The following is a 21,385-nucleotide window of genomic DNA, read 5'->3' on the forward strand; positions in this document are numbered from 1 at the left end:
TCTTTTGTGGCTGCCAGAGGATATTTGCTCCCTGGTCTTCCAGTGTATATACATACACTGCATTTGCCAGTGGTTCCACACCCCTTCCATCACAGTTCTAAGTTCAGTCCTGCCTTTGAGATGGCGCAAATGTATATATGGCTGAGTTAAAATGCAACAAAAGAAAACCCTTGTGTTTTATGCTTTCTAAAGTCTGATAATTCCTCTCAAGGATAGTCTGTGATCCTGTTTTTCTTAATGACCTCATGTAATTGTATAAAAATTGTGAGAGGCACAAATTTTTGCATAAAACTTGTGTGGCCTAGAGATATACAAATAAGCAGGCTTTTCACATTAACGTTTAACCATTTCCTTTAAATTGGTATCTCTTCATTTTTGTCTTTTGTTTTTCCCAGCCACTCACTATCATTGGTGGAAGTGAGGAGGCAGATAAGATGTTAATTATTCATTTTGACCAAAATATTGGGCATCTGCAGTGTGTAAGACAGAGAGCCAATTACTGCAGGAGATACAAGATGAATTAAGACTAGCCTCTAACCTCAAGTTATTTATACTATAGTAGGAGAGATAAGACAGGTATACAAATGAGGATCATAAGAGAGAGAGTAAAATAAGCACTGTAAGAGAGTTCTAAACAAAGTACTGTGGAAATTCAAAGGGACGGGAACTTAAAACCGGCTATTGAAATCAGGAGCTGCATTTTGGAATGCTATAGAATGTTTCCAACTATATAAATATTAAGAATGTGCCTCTTTGTGTGCGTGGGTGTGGAGGGGCGTGGGGTGGGATCTATTGTATTTTATCTATCTCATTTTGATTTGAAAGTTCCTTCCCAAGTGAGGATCACAGCATAATGGAAAGAACATTGACTTTTTTATTCCAGTCCTAGTTCTTCTCTTTCATTTACCAGGTTTGGATAGTATCATAATTGCTGTAAACTGGAGGACACGTTGCAGTCATATCTATCCCCACGTGCCTTATCAGAAGGAAGTCCGCTATCTTCCCCTTGGGGCTTCTCTTTCCTCCTGAATTGTCCAAGAACCCCCTGGGATATAGGTAGTGCAGGAGGAGAGGTGGTCATTGCAGCTACCACACCCAAAAGGGAAGAGCCCTGTAGTCTGCTGCTGCTTCTCAGGGTGCTGCTGAAAACTGGTCCTTACCTCGTGACCAGTGATGCTGACCCAGGGCTCTACCTGCTTCCCATGTCAGCCACTCTGGTGGAGGAGCCCACACTGCTCAACTCAGCCAAGGCACCCCACTTGGATTCTCCGGGCAGAGCTCTTGATGTTGTGCTCTTTTAGCCCCATGCACAGCCATTTTCTTGATGCCAAGTGGCCAGGAAGCTCTGGGTCAGGATCTGCTCAGACATTCACCACTTTACGAACTCCCGGAATCCACTCCTAGGAATCAGATGGTGGCCCCTTTTCCAAACTCCAAGTGCAAACACTCTCATTCCTTCCTCCCTTTCCCTAGACAGTGAGGTTAGTCGCCCATCCTTCTAAGGAAGGCTCTCCTCAGGGACTCGGGGTACGTTAGCTCCCAAGGAAGGTTCTCCGAGTGATTCAAGGTACCCTCACCTGCCCTTCTCGCACCGGGTGGGAGTGGGAGTAGAGGCTCAGTAATGATTTAAGGTGCTTGTCGACACACTGTCACTATAGAAAAACAGATTTAATCTGTGATGGGTGTCCCGCTTCTGTAATGGTATCTATCAGATAGCATTATTGTGAAGATAAAATGAGATCGTGTTATGAAAGTTTAAAGAGCTGTAGAAATACTACTATCACTGTTATCCTGTCATTTCTTGTTTACACCCCCTCAGAGGCACTCCTTTGGCTTAGGACAAGTGATCTCACCCCCCTCTTCTTATTTTGTATCGCTCCCCCTCTCCACTGTGCTTTAGCCCCTGCATCTTTCTGAGACTTGTCAAGGTTTTCTCCCTCACTGGACTTCTACAAATACCTTACTTTTGTATAAAATGGCTCTCCCCTCTCTCTGCCAAGCTAAAGCCTACAGCAGTGTCTCCTGTATAACAGGCCTTCCCTGAAACTGCAATACCGGTTAAATTCCCCGTTGTGTATGGGGCTCAGAGGGCCTGTGCTTTTCCGTCTCAGCACGTATCACGATGGAGAAGAGATACGTACGTTGGTGATCACTTACTTAGTATATTTCTTCTCTGGATGCCAGCACCAAGACCAGTGAGCATGTCTGCTCTGGTCACTCCAAAAAGTTGAATTATTATGTTACTTGGTTCTCAGAGCACATCCTACTTCACTCTGTTATTCTTACAGGTGAGAATATCTTTAAATAAATCATAGGCAGAGTTGAAAGATAAGAAGCTGAGGTTGGCCTTCCATCTTCCTGAATGGAAATTTTGCATAGTTTTATAACTAAATATCAGCTTCTTTTTGAGGTTATCTTCGTTATTATGTTCAAACAATAGAATCATAGAAGACTCTGATGTCTCTTTCGGCCAAAGGACAATAAGTTCTGTACATGTTGATCATTGAGAAAGAAGGCTTTGTGTTGTAGAAGGAATTAAAATTTGTGGTTTTTCTTCAACTTACTGTCATTAAACCTTGTATCGTCATCACTATTTAAACATAATGGTGACCCCTAGTGGATATTCTGTATAACAAACCAAAAGATGAGGAACCCCCAAACTGGCGCTGTCGCGGTGTCATAATCAGTGAACTGTCTTTTTCTTTGGATCTCAAGTATGTTTCACACTAGAATTTGGAAGTTTTGAAGAAGATTTGATACATGAGATTCGCAGCTCTTGTTCCAGCACTTATCTGTATTTCGTGTCTTTTAAAATTCCTTTCATTTTACACATCATTCTTTCTGTAAACAAAATAATGAAATTTTAAAGAACTCCAGAGTGCCTCGTCATTACCTCATTCTAGCTACTTAGGGGACTTTATGTCCCATATGATCCTTATAATTGTGTATGAATAGTTTTTATGTACATAATTGGAATCATATTATATACATAATATTTTATGTTCTTTTATCATGACATTTCATTTAGACCATTTCATGTCTTCATAGTCAGCATATTTTTCATGGTATATAATATCTCATGATGTTGACACATGTAGTTAATTCTGTCTTTGCTTTTAGCTTCTTACCATGGTAGTGAAACCGTGCATGTCTTACTCAGAATATAGAAATCTCTGCTTTTGGGTCCCAGCTAATTCCTGAGATCTGGTTGGAGTGTGAAAGCCTGGCTAAAGAATGACTCATCATTAAGCAGCATCTTGCCTGCCCGGCTGATGTGGACATGCTGTTATATCAGACCCTGCTGTGCTACTGTGTGCCCACACCTCCCTGCTCTCTCTGAGGAGCCCTGACATCCATGGTTTCTTGCCCCTTTCCATGATAAATTGTTGCCTTGGCCAGTAAGCTAAGGTGAGAGTAAGCCTCCAAAATTCTTTTACTCCAGCCAGGACATAGTTTCCTTCCTCTCACCCCCAAACATGCATTGATTTGCCAGTTGTTTTTGGTGAAAGAAAAAGGAGACAATTGATTTTAGAAGATTGATTTAGAAAATCCGCTTCATAGAGTCATAATTTATCTAGGAAGCTGAAAACTGAATATTATTTTAACTTATTTTGGTAAGAATCTGCTCTATTTGAAGATGTGACCTTCAAATTAAGAAAATCCAATATTTTTATTTTCTTTTTACACTTAACTATTTCCTTGATGTTTTATAATGAACATATATTATTTTTATATTCTGAAGAGAACTTTTCTGAATTGTAGAAATCCAGTAAAACCTATGGAAAAATATATAAAGCGTCCAAAATCTCATCATCTAGAGATAGGTGCTATTAACACTTTACTGTATTTGCTTCCAATTTTTTCAGTGCACTTATAAAATATATTTGTAAATCTTATGTCTTAAAAAAAAAACCCCAACACATGGAAATAAAAATCTGTAAAATTCATATAAATGGAGAGTGATTCTTCACATTCAAAGAGATTATCTAGGGTTTCATTATTAAGCTCCCTTGTTATTCTTAAAGTGATTCAGTTCCTAAGAATCCATTTTACTCTTCTTTTTCCTTTTATGTCTCTTTTAGATAGTCTCTCTTGAACTTGAAGCAGGTGTATGACACATTTGAACCAAGGTGGTTCTGTCCGAAATCCGTGTTTTTGTGGTGTTGTGCTTTGGGCAATAGAGGAATGCTCACTGAACAAACTTGCCAGCCGCTTGTTGAAACTACACCTTGACCTCTGGTAGCTGCAACGAAATGCCTGTCATGATTTTGGATCCAAAAGGGACCTGGTCCGCTGGGATGACTAGATTCCTGAGGGAGCTGAGTGCACATTGCAGAGCATCCTATGGTGGCGCCTGGTGAATAGCGTGTTGTGAGGCCTGTTTTTGTTTTTTCAGTACCAGTTCAGTAGATCTCTTGGCTAAATGTCATCTGACTCTCAGTTCTCATCAGATGTTTGTATTTGTGTTACATTTCCTTGTGGTTTGAGCTGTGATAACCTCTAGATAGTCCCGAGTGCAAATGTTCATTCTTTCTAATTCTTCTTCAAACAAATATATTAACTCTCAGTTCCGCAATTTTTATTCTTTAGCCCACATTGGCTTCTTTCTCCTAATTAATTACTTAGAAAAATACAAGGTAAAAGCATAGGTGAGAGAGGAATGGTAAAAAATACGTACATTTGTGTGCATCCTTAGTGAAATGAGAATCTGTGTTCATTTTTTCACCCTTTGGATTATTAACTATCTAATAGGGAAGCCCTGTGTTTCTTAGCAGAATGATTTGGTCTGTTTTTGCAAATCTGCTTATTTAATTAAGAAAATAATCAGTGATAGGTAATTCAGTTATATTAATATTTTCACTATGACCCCACTCTCCATTGATACAAAGCTAGTGTTTTAAACTTGGTGCTCTGTTTAAGTCAAACCGTTGCCTCTGTGTGTATTTACAAGCAAAGTAGCTGATGTGTGCTAACCTGATTTCCTTCCTGTATATATCATCTGACTATACAAATAAAAATAGCCCCTTTCTATTTTTTGTTCTCTATTTAAAGTTAATTGGAGGGGCCGGCTCCGTGGCCAGGTGGTTAAGTTCGCGCACTCTGCTTCAGCGGCCCAGGGTTTCGCCGGTTCGGATCCTGGGTGCCGACATGGCACCGCTCATCAGGCCATGTTGAGGCCGTGTCCCACATGCCACAACTAGAAGGACCCACAACTAAAAATATACAACTATGTAGTGGGAGGCTTTGGGGAGAAAAAGGAAAAATAAAATCTTTAAAAAAATAAATAAAGTTAATTGGACTATGTTTTAAATCATTTCTCTATTGAGTGGCTGAAAAATTTATTTGGAGGGGCTTTTTGTAGAATCTTTCAAATGATGGCAGGTGATTATTTAAAAAACAGTTTTATCTAACTGCTGACTGTAAATCTTGAAGCATTTAGACGCTCCTAAACTAAATTATTCTGATTGCTTTCTCTTTAGAGTCTTGGGAGAATTTTGTGGTTAGGAACTGGCAGAGTTATACAGACTTAGGTTTGAATCCTAGCTCTGCCGTTTCCTGGCTGTGTGACTTTGGATAAACTAGTCCATGTCTCTATTCTCTTTTCTGTAAAAAGTTGATAGTGATAGTGCTGACTTTGTAGGGTTGTTGTGAGGAATAAATAAGATAAGATGTGCACAACTTCTCTATGCACAGTGCCTGGCACAAAGCAAACACTTAAATGTTAGCTTTTATTATTATAGGCCAGGGTTGGTAACCTTTTCTGTGAAAGGCCAGATAGTAAATATTTTAGTCTCTGAGGACCATACAGTCTTTGTCACAACCATTCAGCTTTGCAGTGTGAAAACATCCATAGGCAATAATATGAACAGATGAGCATGGTGTGTTCTGGTAATACTGTTTATAAAAACAGCCATGGGCTACTGTTTGTTGACTCCTGTTCTAGAGTAATAAAGCTAACAAATGAAACAAGGTATGAAAATATTAAGAATTCAGTATAGCTCTTCTGTGAAATGGATTATCAAGAGAATTTAGGTTGATTGAAAACTTCAGTTTATAACACCAGACATTACATTTCAAAATCTCAGTGTTGAAACATACTGTGCTCAGTTAATATATTTTGTAATAAAAATCTCAGCTACCAGAAACCATCAAAAATAAACATTTCTAGATCCATAAAAGCACTTTAGTGGAAAATATCCTAAAATATACTCTTCCTTCCCTTCTTAGAAACAGTATATAAAAAATAATCCAGGGGCCGGCCAGTGGTCAAGTGGTTAAGTTCACGTGCTCCGCTTCGGGGGCCCTGGGTTTTGCCAGTTCGGATCCTGGGCACGGACATGGCACCGCTCATCAGGGCATGCTGAGGTGGTGTCCCACGTAGCACAACCAGAAGGACCTACAACTGGGATATACAACTGTGTACTGAGGGGCTTTGGGGAGAGGAAGAAGAAGGGAAAAAAAAAAAAAGATTGACAACAGATCTTAGCTCAGGTGCCAATCTTTAAAAGAAAATAGTCTGTTTTTAAAAATATAAAAGGTTTATTTTAAATTATGTCTTATGATTTTGAGGGTGAGGAATTTGGGCAGGGCTCAGTTGGGTGATTCTTATGCTCCACATGGGAGCAACTGGGTTCACTAGGTGCTTTTCACCTGGTGGGTGGGCTGGTCTGGAAGGTCCGAGATGGCCTCCCTCACACGCCTGGTGCCTCAGCAGGGGCACATGGAAGACTGGGCCCAGCTGGAACTGTCCACTAGAGCTCTTACACCTGGCCTTTCCAGCATGCCAACCCTCTTTTAAAGATGATACGATATTGTCATTATGAGTCTCATTTCCTGTAGTATCATGATGCCCTCAGCCTTTCCTGAGGTACATGAGACTGTTGCTTTCACTCCCTAGACCTCTGTGCTTTCAGTCTACATTTTTTTTCTTTTCTTTTCTTTTCTTTTTTTGAGGAAGATTAGCCCTGAGCTAACTGCTGCCAGTCCTCCTCTTTTTGCTGAGGAGGACTGGCCCTGAGCTAACATCTGTGCCCATCTTCCTCTACTTTATATGTGGGATGCCTACCACAGCATGGCTTTCCAAGCGGTGCCAAGTCCACACCCGGGATCTGAACCAGTGAACTCTGGGCCGCCGAAGTGGAATATGCGAATTTAACCACTGCACCACCGGGCTGGCCCCTCAGTCTGCATTTTTATTTTTTGCTTTATTGGCCGATTCTCAGCTGTGGTATGGAGCAGTGCATTTGCTGGATGGGTGACATCTTACTGTAGTGGGCACATAATTGGTTATGCGTAAGCTGCCTTGAGGGCACAACTAAATGCTGTTTAAGACACTTAAAATATACCTTAAAAAAGAAGGAAATCCTGGGGAGTGGGTGAAATGGGTGAAGGGGGTCAAAAGTTACAAACTTCCAGTTATAAATAAGTCGTGAGGATGTAACGTACAACATGTGACTATAGTTAGTAATACTCCATTATGTATTTGAAAGTTGCTGAGAGAGTGGATCTTAAAAGTTCTCACTGTGAGAAACAAATTTTGTAACTATGTATGGTGGTGGATGTTAACTAGACTTATTGTGGTGATCATTTTGCAGTATATACAAATATTGACTTGTTAGGTAGTACATCTGAAACTAATATAATGCAGTATATTGTATCTCGACTTAAAAAAAAAAAGGAAATCCTGCAATATGTGACAACATGGGTGAACCTGGAGGACATGATGCTGAGTGAAATAAACCCGTCACAGAAGAACAGATACTGTGTGATTCCACTTATGTGAGGAATCTAAAGTAGTCAAACTCATAGAAGCAGGGAGTATATAAAGGGTATATCTCATGTTAAATGTTCTTACTACAATTAAAAAAAATTACGACTTAGGAGCTAACACCATTTGAAAAAGAGAAAGGCTGTAAAAGATCAGAACTTAAAGTGTTTTTCTTCTGTTTACCTACTTATTTCCCCCTTCCCATGTTCTTGATAAACAGTAAATGTTGGGAGAGCAGAGTATGGGGGCGGGCTAGGGACTGGAAAGTCAGTGTTAGTAGACTTGATTTAAGGTTAGGTTTGCATAACAAGCATCGTAGTTTTGTTTAAATCATGTTTATTTGGAGTAACTTACGTTGGGAAGGCTAAAGCTCCCCAAGTTATTCTTTGTACCCCTGTGCAGGATTGTGGGGTCATATGCACCCCAACCCACCCCACCAGTTCTTGGAGTCTCTGGAATGGCCTTTTCACTTTACAAATATCTTCTTGCTGCTTCCCACCTATTGCCTGTTGACAGTTACGGCTCTAAGATGATATTTTTTAGCCTGGATGTCTTTGCATCATTTTTATGTATGTGCATTAAAGCTCTTTAACCCTTTACTGTTGATGGGGTAATGGTGCCTACCTCGAAGTGTTGCGAGAATGCTATAAAGTGCTCAGAAACCATTAGCTATTATTGTTATTGGATAACCATCTTCCGAACTTCCTTTTTTAGAAGCTGATCCAGCAGTGCAGAAGGAACATAGAAACCAGACACCTGCTCCATCTGCAGCTCAAACTTCCGCTCCTTCTAAGTACCACCGAACTCGATCTGGGGGAGCCAGGGATGAGCGATACCGATCAGGTGAGAAGGAACTGGAAGTTACCCGTGGAGCAGTGTTCACTGACTGTGGCGTGAACTGTAAATCCTGAGAGTTCCCAATGTTTGTTGTGTTTTTCCCTTGAAGTGCCAAGAGGTCTCTATTAATTCATTCATCCGTCACTTATTGAATACCTGTAACGTGCCAGGTATAGTAGATTCTACTCAGTGTTTGCTGGGGATACAGCAACTAATAAGACGTTTCTACCCTCAAGGGCAGACGGGGAGCCAGATGAGTACAAAGGTGATATGAATAGATAAATAAGAAAGTGGAGGGCTGGGGTGGCATAGGGTGGTCCTGGGAGAGCTCAGTGGACTCTGTGGGAAGAGGCAAATCCTTCTGCATTTGCCAGAGCTGTTCATTAGGCTCTTAACTGATGGAGCTAGAACAAAAACAATGAAATTTCAAATTAGTAAACTCTTGAACTTCATTTCTTCTGACCCAAAAGGTACCCATGGCAAGGGAAAAGGCAACGTGCTGTGTCTGGTAGTGGGAGCCTGCTACAGCCATACCATGGCCAGGACTGATGAGCAGACACACAAATCATAGACCCTCAGGAGGACGCATGGCGTAGCGGGCCTGCCCCCAGCCGTCTACGGTCCAGTGTACTAACATAGTCTCTGCAGCATTTATTGTTTTAAGAAGTAGCAGAAATAAACCAGAAGACTAACTGGAATGATATTTTACTTTCTCCAGATCTTTGACTCCCTTACACCAGCCAAGGTTTCCTTAACCTTTTCTTGAATTGAAAAGCAGGGTGTAGATCACATCCTCTCAGAAACTGCTTTAGAGAAAACGACATGGTTGCAGAGCTGCGTCAGCCATTTGTGGGCTGATTATATTAGATGTATATTTTCACACACTGGAAGGAAGGAATGAGAGGTGTTCGATCAAAAAAATAGAGGTTGCGTGCCACACCAAAATTTTCCCTGCAACCTAACTTGGCCTTGAGCGAGCTGGGGAGGCTTTCTCAGAGAATAAGACATCCAATCTGTGTGTCATGGCAGACAGACAGAGTTAGAGAAATAGCATCAGTAAAGTAGTTCATTATGGCCAGAAGGTAGAATGCAAGGGCCCAGGAAGAGGTGGGAGGTGAGGCTAGACAGAAGACCAGGGACCTAATCTTGAGGAATCTTGAGTACCGTTGAAGGTTTTCAGCAGAGCAGCAACAGATTTGTGTTTGTTTAGGAGCTCACGCCAGTGGCAGGCTGCATGCTTTGCCACTGCTGTGCCCCAGTGCCTGGCACAGGGCCCGGCATATATAAGAGCTAAATAGATATTGTGGAGAAAGGAAGGAATAAAAGCAGTGGTTAGTTAAGGAATGAATTAGAGGGAGGTAAGGCTGGATGTAGACGAGCATATCAGGAGCTCCTGTTTTGTCACCAGGACCCAAGGCTGATTTCCCAGACACCCAGTGTTGCCTTTTGAGCCTGGGGCCCAGGTTCAGCAGCAGCGTGTTCTGACCAGTCCAGGAGGCTTTTAACCTTTACAACTCTCATCCCTGGCCTTCTGGGAGTTTTGGGTGGTTTTTTCCCTTTGTTTTCTTGTTTATTTGTTTTTACAGCACAAAATAGAAGGAATAGTCAGGAACCAAAAAGATGATTTTCTGCGTCCTGTGTCCAAGCTGATCACGGATAGAAGTGAGCTCATTCAGTAGTGTGAAATTTTGACCTTCACCTGTTTAACTTTGACTTCACCAACTTCACCTACTAAAACCCAACTGTGATCTCCAGCCCCTCTACTTTTACACTAATTCTTTCAGATTTACCCCACATATCAGGAAGTATAGTCTGTGGATCAGATACTGGAAGCAGACTGCAGAGTCTCTTGGTTAGGTGCACGAAGAGAGTTTAATGGTCGGATTTGGGAGATTTGTCTCCCTGGGCCTTTTTTTTTTTAGGGTAGTAATGAGAAGTAGGCCAGAGAGGAGGGAAAGTAGGGGAGAAGAGGTGATTTAAAAACCCTGGAGATACTGGAAGCTGTGAGAGTACTGCAATGTTGTCATGATGGGGAACATGAAAGAGGAGGCATGCAAGCATGGATTTTGGGCAAAAGTCACATTTTTCAATGTATTAGGAGTTGCTCAATTAAATAGCAAGGAAAAGCTCAGCACGTTCTGAGAATCCTGGCTTCCATGAATAAGAAGAAACCAAGAGTAGCAGCAGAAGTGGAGCAAAGAAGTTGCAAACATTGGTGGGAGTTGGACTTCGCCTCTTTGCCCCTCCATTCATAGGAAGGGTTACATTTATAAGTCATGTGCTAAAATCACTTAAGAATGGAGGGTATGTTTAGTAAAATTCTAGGCATTCAGAATACAGTGATGGGTACAGAGAAAGGATCTATCGTCAGTGAGTTTAACTGGAAAATCCTCTCTTTTTTGGTGGAGGCTTATTAACACCTACAACATTTCAACCAGTCATAATCAAATCTAAATAGACTTCGTGTTTCATGTTTCAGACATGGTGTAAAGATCTTATATTTATTCAGAGTTTAGATCATCTGACTTGATTCTGTTCTTTGTGCTTAGCCAAGAGGGTCTGACATTTCAAATACACTTATTTAGTACTTCTTTTTTTCTGCACATCAAGGCAGGATGCACCTTCCTATACATGTGTGTTATGATCACAAATGTGGAAAATACACAGTGCCTGAGATGAAAAGTGATCTGATTGTGAGTCATTCTGACAGCTCCTTTAGTGTTAGTCTTCTGAGCAATTAGCCACCTCAAACAAAACAGCAAAAACAGAAAAGGATGTTAAAGGAGTATTTCTGTCACTTTAGTCAGCTCAAACGTTAGTGCTGGAAAATGATACCCACCCAGCTTTCATGTGGTTCTGGCAGAGATGTCCGAAGTCAGCTGTGTCTAGGGACTGAACTTCAGAAGTGATTTCTTTTTTTTTTTTTTTTTAATTAAGATTATGATAGTTTATAACCTTGTGAAATTTCAGTTGTACATTGTTAGTCATGTTGTGGGTACACCACTTCCCTCTTTCTGCCCTCCCCCCACCCCCTCCTTTCCCCTGGTAACCAACCATCAGTTCTCCTTGTCTAGATGTTAACTTCCACCTATGACTGGAGTCATGTAGAGTTCGTCTTTCTCTGTCTGATTTCGCTTAACATAATACCCTCAAGGTCCATCCATGTTGTTGCGAATGGGACGATTTTGTCCTTTTTTATGGCTGAGTAGTATTCCATTGTGTATATATACCATATCTTCTTTATCCAATCATCAGTTGATGTGCACTTAGATTGGTTCCATGTCTTGGCTATTGTAAATAATGCTGCGATGAACATAGTGGTGCATGGGACTCTTGGAATTGCTGGTTTCAGGTTCTTTAGGATAGATAGCCAGTAGTGGGATGGCTGGGTCATAAGGTATTTCTATTTTTAACTTTTTAAGAAATCTCCATACTGTTTTCCATAGTGGCTGCACCAGTTTGCATTCCCACCAACAGTGTGTGAGGGTTCCTTTTTCTCCACAACCTCTCCAACATTTATCACTCTTGGTTTTGGATATTTTTGCCAATCTAATGGGTGTAAGGTGATATCTTAGTGTAGTTTTGACTTGCATTTCCCTGATGATTAGTGATCATGAGCATCTTCTCATGTGTCTATTAGCCATCCTTATATCTTCTTTGGAGAAATGTCTGTTCATGTCCGCTGCCCATTTTTTGATCGGGTTGTTTGATTTTTTGTAGTTGAGCTGTGTGAGTTCTTTATATATTATGGAGATTAACCCTTTGTCGGATAAGTAGCTTGTAAATATTTTTTCCCAATTAGTGGGCTGTTTTTTTGTTTCAATCTTGTTTTCCCTTGCCTTGAAGAAGCTCTTTAGTCTGATGAAGTCCCGTTTGTTTATTCTTTCTATTGTTTCCCTCATCTGAGGAGTTATGGTGTCCGAAAAGATTCTTTTGAAACTGATGTCAAAGAGTGAACTGCCTCTATTCTCTTCTAGAAGACTTATTGTTTCAGGCCTATTCTTTAGGTCTTTGATCCATTTTGAGTTTATTTTTGTGAATGGTGGAAAAGAGTGGTCAATTTTCAATCTTTTACGTGTGGCTGTCCAATTTTCCCAGCACCATTTGGTTTTGTTTTTTTTTTTTGAAAGAGACTTTCTTTTCTCCATTGTAGGCCCTCAGCTGCTTTGTTGAAGATTAGCTGTCCATAGATGTGTGGTTTCATTTCTGGGCTTTCAATTCTGTTCCATTGATCTGTGGACCTGTTTTTGTACCAGTACCATGCTGTTTTGATTACTGTAGCTTTGTAGTATGTTTTGAAATCGGGGATTGTGATGCCTCCGGCTTTGTTCTTCTTACTCAAGATTGCTTTAGCAATTTGGGGTCTTTTGTTGCCCCATATGAATTTTAGGATTCTTTGTTCAATTTCTGTAAAGAATGTCATTGGGATTCTGATTGGGATAGCGTTGAATCTGTAGATTGCTTTAGGTAGTGTGGACATTTTAACTATGTTTATTCTTCCAATCCATGTGCATGGAACGTCTTTCCATCTCTTTATGTCATCGTCAATTTCTTTCAAGAAAGTCATGTAGTTTTCATTGTATAAATCTTTCACTTCCTTGGTTAAATTTATCCCAAGCTATTTTATTCTTTTCGTTGCGATTGTGAATAGGATTGAGTTCTTGAGTTCTTTTTCTGTTAGTTCATTGTTAGTGTATAGAAATGCTACTGATTTATGTATGTAGATTTTATACCATGCAACTTTGCTGTAGCTGTTGATTGGTTCTAATAGTTTTCCTATGGATTCTTTGGGGTTTTCTATATATAAGATCATGTCGTCTGCAAACAGCAAGAGTTTTACTTCTTCCTTGCCTATTTGGATTCCTTTTATTTCTTTTACCTGCCGAATTGCTCTGGCCAACACCTCCAGTACTCTGTTGAATAGGAGCGGTGAAGGTGGGTACCCTTGTCTTGTTCCTGTTCTGAGAGGGATGGCTTTCAGTTTTTGTCCATTGAGTATGATGTTGGCTGTGGGTTTGTCATATATGGCCTTTATTATGTTGAGGTACTTTCCTTCCATACCCATTTTATTGAGGGTTTTTATCATAAATGGATGTTGGATCTTGTTGAATGCTTTCTCTGCGTCTATTGAGATGATCATGTGGTTTTTGTTTCTCATTTTGTTGATGTAGTGTATCACGTTGATTGACTTGCGGTTGTTGAACCATCCCTGTGTCCCTGGTATAAATCCCACTTGATCATGGTGTATAATCTTTTTGATGTATTGCTGTATTCGGTTTGCCAGAATTTTGTTGAGGATTTTTGCATCTATGTTCATCAGTGATATTGGCCTGTAGTTTTCCTTCTTTGTGTTGTCCTTGTCAGGTTTGGGGATCAGAGTGATGTTGGCTTCATAGAATGTGTTAGGGAGTGCTCCATCTTCCTCAATTTTCTGGAATTGTTTGAGAAGGATAGGTATTAAGTCTTCTTTGAATGTTTGGTAGAATTCTTCAGAGAAGCCGTCTGGTCCTGGACTCTTATTTTTGGGGAGGTTTTTGACTACTGTTTCTATTTCTTTACTTGTGATTGGTCTATTCAGGTTCTCTATTTCCAGAAGTGATTTCTTTATCAAAGATCAAGATGAATTGTATGCTGGTGAGTGAGTCAAACCCAGTTAAGAGAGCTGCCTGTTTTATCAATAAGAGGCTTTCCTAGTACAGAAACTGTGAACATCTCCTTCTGACACGAGTGTCTGGGCCAGAATTTATAATGTTAGAAAATAGGTGAGTGGTTTGGTTTGTTCTGTGGTCTGATGCTGGGAATCTTTGTGGCAGAGAAGAGCATCCTCTAATTATTAATGACCCAAAAGTTATGGGCCGTCTGAAGCTTGTTTAATGTGAATAACTCCCAAGTTTTAGCAAGTTTGCTATCACATGTTTTATATCTCATGTAAAAATATACTTTCAAAATGTGTGTTTAATTAATAAGTGCAAACATTTGATTGCTGCTGTTCTTCTGTTGGGAATTGCTGTTTCTCAGTATAAGCAGTTAATCATTTGTTTTCTACGACAGCTGAGAACTGCATTTCATCTAATATAAGAAGGATACTTTTCACGTTTTAACATATCTGAAATCAGGGTATGTTTTCTCTAAGATGGCACCATAGATTCCATTAACTGTGGCAGTTGTGGTTCACCTAAGTAAACCTCAGCACACTAAAATAGTATCATAAATGTAAATGCAGTTTAAAATTACTTCATTTCAGAGCCAAAGTAAGTTGGTACTGAGATTTTAAAAGTGATAGCACAACAGTTTGGCAATATTTTTTAAACTTTAAATATTGATAGACTTTGACCCAGAAATTTCACTTCTGGAAATTTATTTTATAAAAACACCAACATATGTGTGCAAAGATACATATACAAAGATGTTTGTTGTAGTATTGTTCATAATAATACAATGGTTAAATAAGTTATGCTATGTCCACACCATGGAATTCTACGGCAGCTGATTTAAAATTCTATGAAGGCTTATTAAAAAAACTGAGGTAGATCTGTTAGTGTGGATATGGAGAGATGTACAAAAGATATTTTTAAGCAATAAATGCAAGACAGTATGTAGCATATCCAGTTTTTGTAAGTATTAATAATAACAGTAATTACATTTATTAGTATATACACAGACACAGAAACCTGGAAAAATATATACCAAACTATGGAGGTGGCATTATTTTTGGGAATTGATGGGTCTAGGGAAAATTTTCACTTCATTATATATGTATGGATTTTTTTCCAATATGTATATTATTTTTTTCCAGTTTTTTTGTTGTGGTAAAATGCAAAATACATATAAAGTTTACATACTAATTTTAAACAAAATGGCAGAGTTTTTGAAGTGATAGCTCTGGATAAATGATTTAAAGCCTTAAATCACGTTGTTCCTAATGACTTTCACTCTAAGTATGGATTCTTCTGACTTAATGCTGGGAGCTAAATGCAACAATAAGTCCCTCTGAAACCCTAATTCAGAACTTTCCTGTCTCTGTCCATATCTGATCTCTGATCTGGTAACATTTGCTAAGGTGACTGCCACTGGTACACCAGGGCCATTTTATTTCTATATTAATACACTCTCTTGTACCAAGAAAGGTAAATTGAGTTCAGTTCAGCAAGCATTTATTATAGACCTCCTGTGAGCCAAACACAGTTTAGATGCTAGAGGAGCACGGATGAAAACACAGGAATCCTTTTTACAAGGTAGAGAAGCAGCATGGAAGAGGGAGTGACAGGAGGGAGCCTGGGCACTGGACACTGTCGGGCAGGCTTCCTAGAGCTCGTGAAGTCTGAGCCATTTTGAAATGAAGAGCTGTTTTCTATATAGATATTCCAGGGTAAAAAAATGAAATGCAAATTAAAGTTTCACTGTCCCTCCCCACCAGCACACAGAGTAGTACCAAAATTAATGTGATATCCTAATGTTCCAGAGCTTAATACTTGGTGCCTCTGCCTTAATGAAAAACATTAAAGTGATCAGTACCTTAGAAATTGGTAAAAATGGTGTGACCACTTGTTGGCTTGCAGGTAACTCGTTGAACTGTACTTCTCTACTTGACGACTCAACCCACCCACACATCTGCCTTTTCATCTGTCCATGTCTACCTGTCTACCTGCCTGCTTACCTCCCCGTCTGTCTACCTACCTACCTACCTAGCTATCTAAAGTAATGTCCTAACAGATGAGGGCGCTTGGTGTCTGTTCTGCCCCTGGTCCTTGAAGCCACACTCTACCACTTAGGAACCATGTCTTAACCGCTTCAGAAAAACAAGCCAAGAATAGGAGCAGCTACTTTAAAACTGTAAAATGACATTTTTCACTTATCTTTTTTGGGAAAGGGGAAAAAAAAAGGTCCAGTGTTGTCCATAGCTGTGGGGAAATGGACACTCTCCTACCCTGTTGGTAGAAGTGTTATTTTTCTTATTACTAATGACTGGGCATTTGAGGATGTGTTTATTATCCACTCGTGCTTAGTACAGAAATCAGTAGCCTTCATATATGCAAACAATAGCCAGTTAAAAGATATAATGGTAGAGCAAACCTAATTTACAAAAGCAATAAAGGAGATAAAACATATTTAGGAATAAACTTGAGAAATGTCTAAAACCTTTATTAAGAAAACCTTAAAACACCCCTGAAAGACACAAAAGTAGACGTGGTGAATGGAAAAGCATCTTGTTCTTAGATAGGATGATTCAACATCACAGAGATGTTAGGACTCCTGAAATTACAACTATAATCTATTTCCAGTAAAAATGCTATCAAATTTATTTATGGAACTAGAAAATATACTTTTGAAGTTTATTTGAAAAAATAAACATGTAAGAATAGCTAGGGAAATACTGAGAAGGAAGACCTATGAGGAGTGACTACACCTGCTAGATATTAAAACATACTTTCAAGGCTCTTTGATTAAAGCAGCGTGGTATGGCAACGCAAATTGGCAGGCAGACCATGGAGTAGTGTAACAAGTCAGAAATGACCAAAGTACATCTGGGATTGAGTGTATGATAGAGAAAGCATTGCAAACCACTGGGGTGAAAATGTACTTCTTAATAAATGGTGCTAGGAGAGCTGGAACAAGCTAAATTAAATCCATACTTCACAGCATATACAAACAAAAACTTCAAATGGATCAGAGACCTACATTTAAAAAAGAAACCATATAAATACCGAAAGAAAACATCAGTGAAGAAAGGCTACATAAAAAATTTTTTTTTACTGTGGTAAAAAACACATAATATAAATTTACCCTCTTAACAGTTTTTGTGCATATTACAATATTAAGTATATGCACATTGTTTCACAACAGCTCTCTAGAAATCTTTCATTTTGCATGTCTGAAACTTTATACTATTGAACAACTCCCCGTTTTCCCCTCTCCCCAGCCCCTGCCAGCCACCATTCTACTTTCTACATCTTTGAATTTGAGTACTTTGGATACCTCATATAAGTAGAATCATGCAGTGTTTGTTTTTTGTGACTGGCTTACTTCACTTAGCATAATCTCCTCAAGGTTCATCCATGTCGTAGCATATGACAGAATTTTCTTCTTTTTTTTTTAAGGCTGAATAATATTCCATTGTGTGTTATACTATATTTTCTTTATCCATTCATCCATTCATGGACATTTAGGTTGCTTCCACATCTTGGCTATCGTGAATAATGCTACGATGAATATGAGTGTACAAATATCTCTTCAAGACCCTACTTTCAGTTCTTTTGAATACATACCCAGAAGTGGGATTTCTAGGTCATATGGTAGTTTTATCTTTAATTTTTTGAGGAACCTCCATACTGTTTTTCATAGCAGCTGTACCATTTTACAATCCCACCGACAGTGAATGAGGGTTCCAATTTCGCCATGTCCTTACCAACACTTTTTTTCTCTTTTTCATAATGGCCATCCTAATGGCGTGAGGTGCTCTCTCATTGTGATTTTGATTTGCATTTGCTTGATGATTAGTGATGTTGAGCATCTTCTCATATGATCATTGTCCATTTGTTTATCTTCTTTGGAGGAATGTCTGTTTAAGTCCTTTGCCAGTTTTAAAATTGTGTTACTTGGAGGTTTTGTTGTTATTAAGTTGTAGGAATTCTTTATATATTCTCAATATTAACTCCTTATGCAATATATGGTTTGCAAATATTTTCTCCCTTTCCATGGGTTGCCTTTTCACTCCATTGATGGTTTCCTTTGCTGTGTAGAAGTTTTAAAGTTTAATGTAGTCCCATTTGTCTGTTTTTTGCTTTTGTTACCTGTGCTTTTAATGTCATTTCCAAGAAATTATTGCTCATTTCAATGTCATTAAGCTTCCCCCCCTTTGTTTTCATCTGAGTTTTATATTTTCGGGTCTTTCATCCATTTTGAGTTAATTTTTATATATGGTCTAAGATAGGAGTCCAACTTCATTCTTTTACATGTGGATATTCTAGTTTCCCCAGCACCATTTGTTGAAGAGACTGTCATGTCCCCATTGTGTAGTCCTGACACTCTTGTCGAAGATCATTTTACTTCTATACCCAAGGGTTAATTTCTGGGCTGTTTTGTTCCATTGGTCTATATGTCTGTCTTAAGGCCAGTATCATATACTGTTTTGATTACTATAGCTTTGTAATATGTTTTGAAATCAGGAAGTGTGAGGCCTCCAGATTTGTTCTTTTTTTTTCCCTCAAGATTATTTTGACTATTTGGGGTCCTTTGAGATTCCATATGCATTTTAGGTTTTTTGTTTGTTTGTTTTGAGTACGATTAGCCCTAAGCTAATATCTGCCGCCAATTCTCCTCTTTTTGCTGAGGAAGATGGGCCCTGAGCTAACATCCATGCCCATCTTGCTCCACTTTATATGTGGACGCCTGCCATAGCATGGCTTGACAAGCGGTGTGTAGGTCCACACCCAGGATCTGAACTGGTGAACCCTGGGCTGCTGAAGCAAAACATGCAAACTTAACTGCTGTGCCACTGGGCTGGCCCCAGGATTTTTTTTATTTCTTGAAAAAATGCCATTGGGATTTTGATAGGGATTGCATTAAATCTGTAGATTGCTTTGGGCAGTATGAACACTTTAGCAATATTAAGTCTTCCAGTCCATGAACATGGGATGTCTTTCCATTTATTTGTGTCTTCTTTAATTTCTTTGAACAATGTTTCATAGTATACAAGTCTTTTGCCTCCTTGGTTATGTTTATTACTATTTTATTCTTTTTGATGCTGTTATAAATGGGATTGTTTTCTTAATTTCTTTTTCAGATGGCTCATAGTTAGTGTTGAGGAACACAGCTGATTTTTGTATGTTGATTTTCTATCTTGCAACTTCGCTGAATTTGTTTATTCTAACAGTTTTTGTGTGTGTGTGTGACATCTTTCGGGTTTCCTACATAAGATCATGTCACCTGCAAACAGAGGCAGTTTTACTTCTTCCGTTCCAATTTGGGTGCCTTTTGTTTCTTTTTCTTGCTTAATTGCTCTGGCTAGGACTTCCAGTGCCACGTAGAATAGACGTGGTGAGAGCGGGCATCCATGTTCATTCCTGATCTTTGGAGGAAAAACTTTCAGTTTTTCGCTTAGTTTGGTGTTAGCTGTGGGCTTTTCATATATGATCTTTATTATGTTGTGATAATTTCCTTCTATTCCTAGTTTGTTCAGTGTTTTTATCATGAAAGGGTGTTGAGTTTTGTCAAATGCTTTTTCTGCGTCTGTTGAGATAGTCATGTGGTTTTTGTCCTTCGTTCTGTTAGAGTCTTACATTAAATGATTTTCGTATGTTGAACCATCCTTGAAGCCCAGGACTAAATCCCACTTGGTCAGGGTATATGGTCCTTTTACTGTGCTGCTAGTTTTTTGTTCAGGATTTTGATGTCAACAGTCATCAGGGATATTGGTCTGTGGTTTTCTTTTCTTACAGTATCTTGGTGTGGCTTTGGTATCAGAATAATGCTGGCCTCATAAAATGAGTTTGGAAGTGTTCTCTCTTCAAGTTTTTGGAAGAGTTTGAGGATTGGTGTTAATTCTTCTTTAAATGTTTTGTAGAATTCTCCAGTGAAACCTGGGGTTTTCTTTGTTGGGAGGTTTTTGATTACTGATTCAATCTCCTTTAGTTATAGGTCTGTTCAGATTTTACTATTTCTTCTTGATTCAATCTTGGTAGGTTGTATGTTTCTAGGAATTTATCTGTTTCTTTTCGGTTATCCAATTTGTGGTATATAATTATTCATAGTAGTGTCTTGTAATCTTTTCTGTTGCGTCAGTTGTAATATTTCCTCTTTCATTTCGGATTTTAGTTATTTGAGTCCTCTCTTTTGTTCTTAATCTAGCTAAAGGTTTGTCAATTTTGTTGGTCTTTTCAAAAAACCAACTCTTATTTTCATTGATTTTTTCCTCTTCTCTGTTTTGTTTATTTCTGCTCTAATCCTTATTTCCTCCTGTTGCTGACTTTGATTTTAGTTTGTTCTTCTTTTTTGAGTTCCTTTAGGTATAAAGTTAGGTCATTGATTTGAGATCTTCCATAAAAATTTTTTTAAAAACTAGTGCATGGCAGTAAACCACCACAAACAATGTCAAAAGAAAAATGACAGCCTGAAAGAAAATATTTCTAACATATCTCAGAGATAAAGGGCCAATATTAATATCCCTTACATATGAAGAACTCTTAAAAATTAAAGAGAAAATAAACTCAGAAACCTAGTGGAAAATGGTCAAGTGACATGAACATTCACTTCACTTACAAACAAACAAACAAACAAACATAAAATGACCCTTGAATCCTCTGTAATGACGTTTAATCTCACTAATGATAAAAGAAGTACAAATTAAGATTACTGAGGTACCGTTTCTCAGCTTCCAAACTGACAACAATTTCAAAAAGCTGGATGGCACACTCTGAAGGTGAGGCCATGGGGAAACAGGCACACCTGTGCATTGCTGTTAGTAATGCAGAATGAGACAAGTCGTTTGGAGGGGCATTTGGCAGGATGTAACAGAATTAAAAACATGTTCACTTTTTGATTTAGGAATCTCACTTGTAGGAATTTATCCTGGAGATATACTCTCATCAGTATAAAAATATATTTGCACAAGGCTGTTTGTTGCATTCATTTGTAATTGTAAAATATTGGAAACATTTAAATGTTTCACACATAGGATAATAGTTGAATAAACTATGGTTTACAATGGAGTGCGATGCAGTTGTAAAAAAGAATGAAGAAGAACTCTAGGAGGTGATAGAGAATGATTTCCAGAATATATTG

General features: G+C 38.8%; 1 protein-coding gene across 9 annotated transcripts in view; it reads left to right on the forward strand.

Annotated features, from left to right (window-relative positions):
• Positions 1-21,385, forward strand: part of DIP2B (disco interacting protein 2 homolog B) — a 208,110-nt gene that overhangs the window by 106,886 nt on the left and 79,839 nt on the right. For all 9 annotated transcript variants that reach the window (XM_023643546.2, XM_023643545.2, XM_023643547.2 and 6 more), the window contains exon 3: positions 8,483-8,611. In XM_023643546.2, coding sequence (XP_023499314.1) covers positions 8,483-8,611 — 129 coding nt within the window. The remainder of the gene's footprint in view (positions 1-8,482; positions 8,612-21,385) is intronic.

This window comes from Equus caballus, chromosome 6, assembly GCF_041296265.1.
Source record: "Equus caballus isolate H_3958 breed thoroughbred chromosome 6, TB-T2T, whole genome shotgun sequence".
In the NCBI taxonomy this organism is placed as follows: domain Eukaryota; kingdom Metazoa; phylum Chordata; class Mammalia; order Perissodactyla; family Equidae; genus Equus; species Equus caballus.